The sequence below is a fragment of the Vulpes lagopus genome, chromosome 13 (genome assembly GCF_018345385.1).
Source record: "Vulpes lagopus strain Blue_001 chromosome 13, ASM1834538v1, whole genome shotgun sequence".
Classification (NCBI taxonomy): domain Eukaryota; kingdom Metazoa; phylum Chordata; class Mammalia; order Carnivora; family Canidae; genus Vulpes; species Vulpes lagopus.
The window spans coordinates 18141997-18154139 of NC_054836.1; the positions used below are offsets into that span (position 1 = coordinate 18141997).

Genomic DNA, 12143 nt, shown 5'->3' on the forward strand with positions numbered 1-12143 from the left:
TTAATTGGACACACTCCTGAAATTCTAGGAGTGGAATTTATCCTTTGGGAAGCACCTAGGTGATTCCTCCAGGAAGATGACTAAGTTACAGGGGCCCAAATGTACTCTCTCCTTTTCCCTCCAATTATCACAAAGGCTCGCGGGAAGAGCTTTTCTTGGTTTTCAACAAAGAAAACACACACAAAACGTTATCTACTGCTCTTATGTTTAATTCCATCTTCCTTAAAACACTCATTCTCCTGGCCTCATTATCCTTCGTCCCCTGTCTTTTACTGGCTAAAGCAGAAGTATAATGGGGGTCCTATTTTCATAGCTATTCACTACCTTATTTATGTATTTGTGATTCTTTGCAGCCTTCTAGCCTAGTCTCACTGTGTTGGGAACAAAGCACCACACAAATCACACAGGATAAGGGGAGACAAGTCAAAACCTCCCAGGAAGATCTGGTAAGACATTTGGGCTCTGTGTCTCTAGAGGTCTCGGTATTTCAAAGGTCAGTGTTGGGTCTCTTGACTTTGATGACTAATGTTAAATTGTTTGACTTTTCACAAAAATATTTAGCTGTGCTTATTAACATACTTTCATCTACAGCGCACACAGTAGGCATGTGTTGGAACAGACTCCTCAGAGAGGTGAGAAGACAGAAAGAACACCTCAAGATTTCCTTTTTCAAACACACTATCCTAAGAGTTGAGATAAGTAAAATCACACTGGCAGAACTGGCAGAAGTTTCTGTGCATTCCTTTTCTACTTAAAACTACGTATATTTGTTTAGAAAAGAAAAGCATGACACACCACACAATGTCAACCACACAATGGGGAAATTCCAGGATCACTAAGAAAACACCATTATCCTAGTCACACACACACTTTAGTTTAATTACTGGTTACCACACAGGAGAGGCTTTAAGAAATGCTGTCTTTTCATCCACTTTCCACATCCCCTCCAGAAAAAGCAAACGGAGAACCCTTGGAATCTGAAGACTCCACATCTTGGACTCACACATCACCACTTCTGAAAACTATGCACCTCGGAGACGTAAAGTCATACACAAATAGGCAACATTTGTGGCAGAAACTTTGTAGGCGACCCTGCTTGACGCTTATTTATCATTCTAGAACTTCAGTAGGAAAAACGACGTCATTGGCAATAACAGTCTTACGTCTCTACGTTTTCCAAACTTTATTTATACCAGGCTCCACGAGGAAAGGTCTCGTCCTACCAGTTTTCATCACCTCCTGCCACTTCTCTTGATTCTCGGCCTTTCAAAAACTCCCCAGTGGCCAGGGAAAGTATGAGGGGGCGGGCAGGGCACGTCTCCGGTCGGCTCGTTCCCTACAAGGCTCCCAACCTCCCGGACCCCCGTGCGGGGACAGCGGGGACAGCGGGGAGGAAACAGGGCTTGCACCGCGGCGGGGAAGCCTGCGCAGGTCACATTTCCTGCCTCGTCTTTCTGCTCGCTGTCTGGCAAGGTCGCCGGCTCCGGCCTGCGGCTCTGTCGACAAAACTTTCTCTCGCTGGGTGAGGGCAGCGGGTCGGGCCGTGCCTCCCCGGCCGCCCCCGGCCCCCGCGCCCCGCGCCCCGCGGCTCCCGGGTCCTCCCCGGGCACGCGCGGCCTCCGACGGCGCGGGCGCCGCTCCCCCGCTCACCTGACCACGTTGGGGTGCTCGAAGGTCTCCAGGTGCCTCAGCACCGCCACCTCGCGGATGGTGGAGAGCGGCATGCCCTCCTCGCCCGTCTGCACCCGCACGCGCTTCAGCGCCACGAAACGGCCTCCGTTCTTCAGGTCCCGGGCCTTGAACACCTTCCCGTAGGCCCCCTCCCCGATCTCCGCCACGCACTCGTACTGCTGGTCCGCGCGGCTCAGGCCGTCCTTCTCCATGCCGCCCGGACGCCGCCCGGCGCGGCACCGCTGGGGCGGGCGGGGGGCGCGCTCGGCTCGCTCGCGGCCGCCGCTCGCCTCCTCCGGGACTCCCTGGCCCGCTCCCTCGCGCCCGGAGCTCGGTCTCGCTCGCCCTCGCGCCCGCCGACTACCGCGCTCCGGCGCTCGGGCTCTCGCGGCCGCTGGGGCTGGATGGAGCGACCTCCCCGCGGGCGGGCGCAACCCCGGTGCCGCCGCGAAACTCCGCCTGCCGAGTCGCCAAGGAGCGAGCCGATCCCTCCTCTTCCCTCCCCGAAGCGCAGTCCTCTGCACAGACACCGAAGCGATTACATAGTCTCTGGCCCCGCGCGCCTCAGTCCGCAAGCCTTCCACCTAAAAGAGACGGGAGGACAAGAAAAAGTGCAATCAGACATCCCGGGCGCCTTCCTCCGAGTTCCCGCAGACTCCCCTCCTCCTACTCCATGAAGCCCCCATCGCTACCCTCGGCGCGCTCCTGCCCTCTCCCAGGCTGCCTAATCCTTCCTGGTTCCTCCGAGGAAAGCGAAGTTACTTTTCTTTCCCTGCAGAGCTGGAGCCGTCTTCGCGCAGAGGTTGCAGGGGCCCCTCGGGGATGAGCGCGCGGCGCGGGACGCAGTGGAACGGGAGGGGGCGTGCCGAGCAGCCCAGAGTGTGCCGGGAGCGCGGGGGAGGGGAGGTGCCGGGCACGTCAATGTCACGGCTTAATATTTATCCCTACATCATTGTGTTGCACTGCTACCCACCCCGCCCCCCGGGCCTGGACGTGCAGGGAGAGGGGCTCCGGGGTGCCGTGGGGCTTTCAGGGGTTGTGCACAAGCTGCTGTGGAGGGGCTGTGGGTCCACCCGCGTGGGGCTGCCGAATGTGGGTGGGGGCTCCCGGGACCCTGTAACCCGATGCTGGGAGTGTGCGAGGAGGGGTGGTCAGACATCTGCTGGGAAATTGCTTCCTTTCTTTCTACTTTCAGTTTTTCTGCGAGGAGACATTTAAAAACGACTTGCACACACAAATGGTCTTTTTGGGGTAAAGAAGTCTGGGCTGGAAACGAAATTCTTCCTCCGACGCGGAGGACCTCCCTGGTGGAAACCCATGAGGTCGGGGAGGGCTGGGGCTCCCGCTACTCGGGAGTGGAGGAACGGTGGGGCCCCAGAGGGGGGAGCCGCCCAAAGGGCCGTGAGGGTGGGAGAAGGGGTTATTCGTCGCACTTTAGCTTGTCATCTCCTGCGAGAATAACTGCGGGAGGAAGGTAGCATAACCGCGACTCGCCCTGAAATTCTCAACTAATTTCAACCTCCTCTTCAAAAGGTTGGGGGTGGGAGGAGTAAATGCCAAGCCTCGGGGGTGAGAGAGAAGGGGCTGCGCCCCAGGGGCCGGGACTCCGAACCTTTCCCCACTCCCTGGAACTTCTCCAGATCTTCTGGATCTTAAGTTGCAGCGGTGGCTGTTCCATTCCTCCCTCCGCTCGAGGCCTGGTCTCATCAGGGGCCAAACGCGCCCCCCGACCCCCCTCGGAGCCCTCCGCACAACACAGGGCGGGGGTGGGGAGGCAGGGTAGGGACACGCTCTCCCCTCCCCATTCAGTTGTAATCCAGGACCCAGGGAGCCTGCAACCCGTGGCCGCCGCGGCCTCGGCGGTAGGTTCGCCACGCGGGCCGCGTGTCTGGAATTCCCGGGACACCTCGGGATTACCTGCCCCGCACCGCCGGCCCGCTCGCCTCCTGCCAGGAGTCAAACAAATGGCGCGATCCCCACGGCGTGCTGGCAGAGGGGACCGCAGCGAGCGCAGAGCCCCTCACACTCCATTCAAAGCTCTCCTTAAAAGGTAAAGGCGAATCCCGGGGGAGAAAGGACTGAGCCCCCCAGGAGCCTGCGCGGGGGTCCGAGCCAGGCCTAGGGCCACACAGGTAGCCGCGGAGCCGCCGGCCGCGCCGCCCGCCCCTCCCGCCCCTCCCGCATCCCCCTCCCCGCCGCGGTCCGCCCGGAGGCTCAGCAGCTCCGGCAGCGCCGCGGACGTCCCACCCCCGCAGGGAGCTGCGCCCGCCGCCCCCGCCCGGCCCCGCACCGCCCGCCCAGGCTCCCCCCTCCCCCCCGCTCCCCGGACGGTCGGCTCCGGCGGAGAGAAACGGGAGCAACAGTGCCTTTTCCCCCCCTCTCCTCCACTTTTTTTTGTTGTTGTTGTTGCTTTCCCACGCTGGCTGAATGTGACTTGACCCCATTTCAAAAAAGTTTGACATAGTGCTTCAACATTTCCGCATTCCTCCGCGACTACAAAGGCTGCAGCCGCCTCCTTCTGCTTTCTGTCTCTGCTCTCTGTCTTCACACTCAATGAAATCCTTCATGTGCCTCTCCCGAAGCCTGCCAAGCACCGCAAGGGTCGCCACCGGCGCAGCGACAAGAGGCCGCACGGGGACCACGACTCCCGCGTGTGCGCACACGCAGATGAGCCCCACGTGCACACTGTGGGGCGCGCTGGGGGCCCGGCGCTGCTCGCCGCGGGGTGTGCGTTCCAACTCGGATACTTCAAATTAATAAAAGTAAACTGGGAAACTAAACGCCAACGTGCGTCCTAGTGGGGCTCCAAGCCCGTGCACTGGCCGCCTGCGTGCACTCCCGTAAGTGTGCATAACCCCCCGCAGGGGAGGGGGTTCCAGCAAGAAGCCTGCGTTAACATTGATCTCGTGGTGGAGAAGGTGGAGGCCACACCCACACCTCGGCGAGCTGGAGAGTGAGCTTCAGCGGGGAAATGAATGTGGGGCACGGAAGCACAACGTCCCGCATGGAGTCCCCCCAGAGGCAGTGCATTCTACACTCTAAAGGGTAGATTATTCTCCGAGGGTCCGAGTGGAGTTTATATTCCGCTTTAAGGAGCCTGATGAGTGCGTGGGTGTTTGTGCGCACGGCTGTGTGGGAGCAGCAGCGGATCTCAGCGCTGGGGGTGTCCCTGGTGTGGGATGTCCTTCCCTTGCCAGACTAGGAGAGACTCCTCCAACTCCCCAGGACTGGTCCCCATCCCTAGCCCGCCTCGGGTCGTAAGGGGTTAACTACAGCCGACTCCGAAGACGTACACCCCCCACCACGGTCACCTCCACCCACACCCCCGCTTCCGACCCCGGCCAAGCTCCCAAATCTCCCCCGGGGACCCCCCACCCCGCAGCCCACCCACCCGGCCGCACTGCTCCTCACCTGAGGGGCCCGGCCGCCTCGGGCCTCCGGAGAGGGCTGCGAGTGTCCGTCCGACCTTCGCACGTGTCCACCGCGCGCCGAGCAGGTAACCGGCTCGGAGGAAGGAGTTAGCCGCGCTCTCGCCCGCGAAGGGGTGGGCACAGCGGCGGAGGGCGGAGGGACGGCGGAGGGCGCCGCCCGCGCCGCACGCTGGGGGCGGCCGGGGGCTGCGGGGCGCGGGCCGGGGCTGGGGCGAGCCGGGGCGGGGGCGCCCCCCCTCCCCCCGAGGCCGACGCTGCCCGAGACCCACCCCGAGGCGGCGACGGCGCTAGGGGCTCGCTGCGCCGCGGCAAGCAAGTGTGCAAATTAAAGCCTTCCGGAGAGGGGAGGCGGCGAGCCCGGCTGTGCTCCGGGTCTCCACTCCCCAACTCTCGGCTCCGAGTGGGGGGCGAGAGGGCGGCGGGGGGGGGGGCGGTTAAATGAAAATTTCCGGCTTTCGCTGCAACTGGAGTGAGGGATCTTGCAACTAAAATACGAGGCGTGAGAGGGAGAGTGGGATGTGTCGTCGGGAGTCCGCGGAGTTTCCAAACCCAGGGTCGCCCAGAGTTGGGGTTTTGACAGAGTGAGGCGGGGGGACCAGCAGGCTGTGATGTGGCCGGGTGGGAAAAACACAAAACAACCCACCGTAATTATGAGGGGCCGGTGGGGGTGGGAAAGACCAGCACTTTCCAAGAAACTGAAAAATCAGACCAAAAAAATAACTCTTCTCTATTAAAAAAAAAAAAAAAAAGTCTGGCAGGGCGCCTTGCAGAAAAGAAAAGAAAATACTAATCTGTCCAAGCACTTTTCACTTTCAGCATGAGCTACATTTGTTTTGTTTTCCTTCGCTTCCTTTCGGCCTCACAAAGCCCTATCTTTTCCTTTTGGACAGAGGATAGGATTTGGAAATTGTCAGGCACTCTGGTTAACGACGTACTTGAAGGGGCTCGCGGGTTCACAATTAGTAAGTGGTTAGCAATCGCTAAGGGTTCACTAAGGTGTTTCTGGGAAGCTAAAAAGACTAAAATTTAATATGAATATCAGAACTGCAAGATAATGGATACACACACACACACACACACACACACACACCCCAAACAAAGAGAAGAGAACGTGATTCAGTGGGTGCTCAGTTTAAATGCATTATTGGAATTCTGAAATTTGAAACCTTGTAAGAATGTATACTTTACCTGCTGAGAAAACCTGAATACAATTATTGCAGGTGAAAATGAGATTTTGGACAAAAAAAAAAAAAAGTCCTCAAGACCCTGCAAAGGAGTAAATCCTCCCCCCAAGAAAGCTGTTTTTTTTTTTTTTTTAAAGAATCCAGTGTTCTCTAAAGTCTGTATCTGTAGAATACTTGAAACCCTTTTAAACATCTTAAAGCAAAGTTAAGAAAACATTTATTTATTTCAGATCTCTAGAAGAACTGAAATCCAGCGAAATACTGTTTGAATTGGAAATATTAACCTCAATAAATTTTTTTACTTTTTGAATTAAACCATGTTGCCTAATGTCAGAGTAAATCAAAATTTCGCCCTTATAAAATTGATTCCAACTACAATGTGAAGTAACAGGTTAGGTAAATTAAAATTTTTGCATTTTCATTAGGAAATATTTTATAATACATTATAGTAATTTGTTCTTGAATGATAAAAGTGGATATTTGTGGTTTTTTATGCTTAAGATAATTCATAAAATACATTTTGTATTTAGAAGCATGTCTTCTAAAATTCAATTTCTGAACAAAATTTGTAAAGGTATCTATAACCTCATAAACCATATAGACTTAAGAAAACAAATTTAGATTTTGTATTTATAGAAAATATTGGTTCAGTACAAATCACTAATTAGACTTTAAACCAGAGATGCAAATGAGACTTACATTTTTTATAATTGCTACATTTATCAATGATTTTTAAAACAAGATTTACTTGCTGGTGATTTACACATTTATGTAATTTAGAAATAATTGTCAATAAATAGTCAGAGGAACCAGCAAATGACTGCAAGAATTTATTTGGATAAATAATTTGTTTAAAAAATAGTAAGCCATAAATGTCTTTAAAATTAACAGAAAAGTGTCTTTTCTACACTGGGTTGCATTTTTAACTAATGAATTTGACAACAACCATAGATAGATTTGAGATTCCATGATTTAGATCACTAGATCACGTGTACAAGGTAAAAAAAAAAAAAAGAAAGAAAAGAAAAAAGTTTTTAATGATATATGCTGAGTGTTAACTCTTTTCATGTCATCTGCTTTCTCTGATACTGTTAATTTATCATTGTTCACTATCTCTGGTTATGGTTCATATGAAATCCCAGTTGGCTAAAGCCTTAGACCAGGAAGTTTTACAGTGGATTGTGTAAAATTAGTAAATACCAGATTGTTTTTGTTTATGGATAACTTCCTCTGTAGGTAACAGGTTATCATAACAAAATTTGTGCAAAGTTTATAAACTGTGAACCAAATTCCGACTCCTTTGTTTAGGAGTCTTTTATGAATGAATACAGAGCATTCAAGAATAATGATTTGCATGCCACATATCTGATACCCTAAATTTGCAAATCATCATACAGGGTTTTAAAAATTACACCTCATGGATTTATCTTCAAATATGATATTGTAGCTTGTACTGAAAGTTCTTCTAGTGCCATATAAGAAGTGCATTCTATATGTGAACACTTTAAATCAATATCTATAAACTGTGTTTTTCTCTAAAATAAAAATAAAATTTAAAGTTCTAGTCTATGATTTGTAATCTTAAGGAATGAGTAATTTATTTAAAATTAGTAATTTTATAATGTACATTTAATTCTCAACCATCTCTGATTTATATTGGCTATTTGAATTTATGAAACACATTTTCCAGAAACTCGGAAATAAGGTTTTGCTATATACTACACAATAATTTTGATTGGCGGTCCATGTAAATGTATCCTTTTAGTGTGTAAAGATCTCCTGTTTATTGCTCTGATTAAAAAAAAAAAAACAACAACTTCTCTGGTTTAATAACTTTAAAATCAGTTACCCTTATCTTTAACTTGATTTATATGAGGATGTAAATGTTATCATTGTTGAGTAATTACTATGAAAAACTTTAAGTTTAACAAAAATAGTATAATGTAATGCAGTACATTTTAATGCAGTCTTTCTTCCTCAGGCATTTCCAAGATATTTTCTTGGGTTTTCCCTTAAAATATTGAAAATTTACTAAATATATTAGGAAAACTCAATTGTACTACCAACTTTTTGAATTGTAAAATTTTCATTTAAATTATTTTTTAAATTCAATCTTCTAAATAAATTACTTCCTGTCAATTTCGAAATGACCTGGGGTTTTCTCTTTTTTAGTTGCATGTGATTTAGTGTATTACATTAAGGCAGTGAAACTTGCAAAGATTTTGATACTTGCCTGAGGGGAAAAAGTATATCAGGTGGTAGCTTATAAATTTAAGAAGAAAAAACAAGACATTATTATTTTTTTTGAAACTTTCCGTTTTCATGGGTTCTAGTGCTCTATAATTATCCCTGTGCTCCCTGTACAACATGTCAGTACTATGTTCATATTTGTATAATTGTCATCATATTTCCTTTTTTCCCCTTTTGATAGACATTCCTATATCTTCTTTTTGCTTAGTGTGTGTGTGAATACTTGTATGTTCTTAGCATACCGTCGTGACATGTTCAAAATGTGTTCTTAAGTTCCTTTCATCATCTATATTAGTATTCTGAATAGTCAGAAAAATAACCGTGGAAATATAAAAGATGATGATAATCACATTGAAACACCTACATTTCCTTTCGATGTATAGCGTCCTATTGTTTTCACTGACTTCTAACATTTCTTTTCTAAGATAATACTTGCATCTTAACTGTACACATGGCCTAACAATTGTGTCGCCATAGCTGCCTTTGGTTGAGCTAAAAGGTGCACTCACGTTTTAGATGGACTGTTCAGATGAAGCAGAGAAGGTAGGACACAGTGGAGGTAAATCATGATAAAGTGCGATCTGGGAAGTAGGAGGAAGGACAAAGGAAGGCACCTGGGAGAAACTTCTGTGAATGGCCTGACAGCTGGGGCAAGTAAAGGAAATACTGCCCGGGTCCTGGAGCCAAGAGATGCAGCCTCGGGGCTCTAATATAGAGGATCCACGCAACCTAATTCTTCTAGAATGAACACCTATTGTGCATTGAAATCTGTCTTATTAAATGAGATTATATAATGTATGTGTCTATATTCACGTAACTATTTTACCTTGTCTCATTATGGATTTTTCCTAAAAATAATATAGAAAGGAATTCTTTGCAGGGTTCTTTGGATTTCTAGAAGAAAGTATATAATAGCATAGCTCTGTGGATCAGTTACTTTTTCCATAAATTGAAGGGAGAATCTGATTTTTAAACCCTGCTATAAATGTGTTCAGCTACCCAGATCTTACTGTGCTCAATACCTATTACAGTAACTGGCAACTATTTTATGTCCAATAAATGTTAGTCAATGGGAAAGTTGGCTTTATACTCTTCATTCCTCTCCTTTGGGACTACTTCTTCCTATTCCCTTCAGGGAGATATATTCTAATAATTTTTTAAATATAATCCCAGCAAAGTTTAAGGATCAGTGTGCTGATGTCAGGGCTTCAGAACCATATCTCCTCTACCTGCAGTTCTCTTCCTTGTAGCTCTCTCCTCTAAATCCTATCGTCTTCTTAAGGCCCAGCTCTTAAAACCTAGGAGATTCCCTCAGCTGAATGACATTCCTCTTGGCTCTGACTCCTTGAGGCCATCCGCTTTCTACCTCTTTAAAAGCTTGATGCTCTGCTCTCCACCACCCTGAGCTCCCCAGGTACATCCACCATGCCTCGTTCCCCTTGGCAATGATCCAGCACCTGGCTGTGCCATCTGGCCATAGTAGGTGGTCAATGAACGCAGCAATGGTTCTTGTCTCTCTGCTTGAGTGTTACAGAATCAGGCAGGCACAGACAAACTGGAACAGCGTGGCATAGCTAGAATAACATCTAAAAAGTTGAGGACACTGTTCCACTTTGCTTAAACAAGAAAGAACCAGGTCATCCTGTTACTTTTTATGGATTTGTTATGTTTCTCTTGTGTTGCAGATATTAGTCATTGAAAACATTTTTTTTTGTCTGAAAGAAAATGTGTTCAGATTAATTTCTAAATTTGTCTGAAAAACAAATTCTAAAATCTTACCTGCAAAAAATGTACTTAGGTAACTTTCTGCATTGTCTTCCCCAGAAAATTCCAATTAAATAATTTTTCTTTAAAAAGAGCAAGTACTGGGATGCCTGGGTGGCTCAGCAGTTGAGTGCCTGCCTTTGGCTCAGGGCATGATCCCAGGGTCTGGGATCAAGTCCTGCATCTGGCTCCTTGTGGGAAGCCTGCGTCTCCCTCTGCCTATGTCTCTGTCTCTCTCTCTGTGTCTCTCATGAATAAATAAATAAATAAAATCTTTATTTAAAAAAAGAGCAAGTATTAAGCTCTAAGGTATATTAGAAAAACTATATAGTTCAGAACTGAGAAAGATTACTAATTTTGTTGAGCAATATCCTTATCATCTATGGGAGTATACTGTAAAGGAGAGAATCCTTGATTTCTAAGTCAAGAGCTTGTGTTTTATTCCTAGTTCTTCCTCCACTGCAATGCCCACTGCACCCTCAGTTATCAGTCATTTAATCTTTCTGACCTTCAGTGTCTATGCCTACTTAATGGATCTGCTAATCATTCAGGAAGATGTTATGAAAATTGTTTGGAGAGATGCAACAGAGAGTTTTACCTTCACAAGAGAAGGTACGGAAAGATAATTAAGGTTGCTGGTCTGTGGGTCAGAAGACCTGAAATTTAACCGGAAGTTGGCCAGGAACTACCTGTGTGACCTTGGCAACATATTTCAGCCCCTGGACCTTAAGGTCTTTGTCAATAAAAAAGTTGACTACATTCAACAATTAATATTTGCTGCTGTAGCTTGAAAATGCTATAGTTGGTGCCATCATTATACAGCTACTCTTATAAATCCCCTAAACAAGAATAGTGCCAGTGGATCGGACTCTTAATGTTAGCAACCCAGAGAGGGTTCTGGACTTAAATGTGAGATATATTGGGGTCTTCTAACATTAGCCTCTGTATTTTCGAGATTGAGTAGAAATGAAGACCTCTAGAAAAACATTTGAAAAATTCACTAGACAAGGGAGAGAGGAGCCAGGTTTTTAATTACTTGGCTAAAACAAAATGTGATGGATTAAATTATTCAACCCTCATTAATAAGATGCGATAAATAAATTACAATGGTACTCAGAGAACCAGGACACTAAAGATTAGAAATGTTGGATGACATTTCCTTAGAGAAATTCTTCAAAGATATCATGAAGCATAACTTTGGGAGATGTGACATATCTGTAAACCATTGAAAACATCTATGGCAGCCAGCCTCCTGTGAGAGGCAGTGGGAAGTGGGGCATTGGGGGGGTGTTAAAAGGCAGTATGCTGTGAATCTGAGGGGCTCCAGCAATATAAGAAATCCTGAGAACTGCTGATCCAAAGCCATTATTAAAATGTGTGCAGAGGAACAGGCTGTTGCCTCTGTGTCCTTGTTTTCTACCACACTGGCCCATGTGCATGGTTGGTTTTAAGGTTTTCCCTAGATGTGCAACAACATTTTCACAGTTGGAACCAGATGGTCGTGGATTAGCAGCTTGGCCGCCATGTGACCTTGAGTAGATTCTTAAACTTTCCGATCCCTAGTTTCCTTCACCCACAGAGTAAGGATACAATTATCCACCACAATAAGCTGGGGCGAGAATTCAATTAGTGTCAACTATGCATATTTTGCACTTAATAGACCTTTAATAAATATTAATAATATACAACCAACATCTCTTTCCTGACATTTCCTATTCAATTTTTTTTTTTAAGACAGCTAACCCTTTGACTGACATGATTTTCTTTTTCAGCAAGATTGAAACATCTACCCATTGCAGGATGGGTAGATTGCAAGAACAACCCCAGAAACAGCGCACACTCG

General features: G+C 47.4%; 1 protein-coding gene across 2 annotated transcripts in view; it reads right to left on the minus strand.

Moving 5' to 3' along the window:
- Nucleotides 1–5323, minus strand: part of CDK6 (cyclin dependent kinase 6) — a 242430-nt gene extending 237107 nt beyond the window's left edge. The window contains exons 1-2 of one of the 2 annotated variants that reach the window (XM_041727653.1): nt 5083–5323; nt 1651–2255 (exon numbers count right to left, since the gene is read on the minus strand). In XM_041727653.1, coding sequence (XP_041583587.1) covers nt 1651–1883 — 233 coding nt within the window. In that variant the 5' untranslated portion in view covers nt 1884–2255; nt 5083–5323. Of the gene's footprint in view, nt 1–1650; nt 2256–2433; nt 2539–5082 lie in introns of those variants that run through there. The other variant, XM_041727654.1, reaches the window with a different exon arrangement.
- Nucleotides 5324–12143: the final 6820 nt, after the last annotated feature.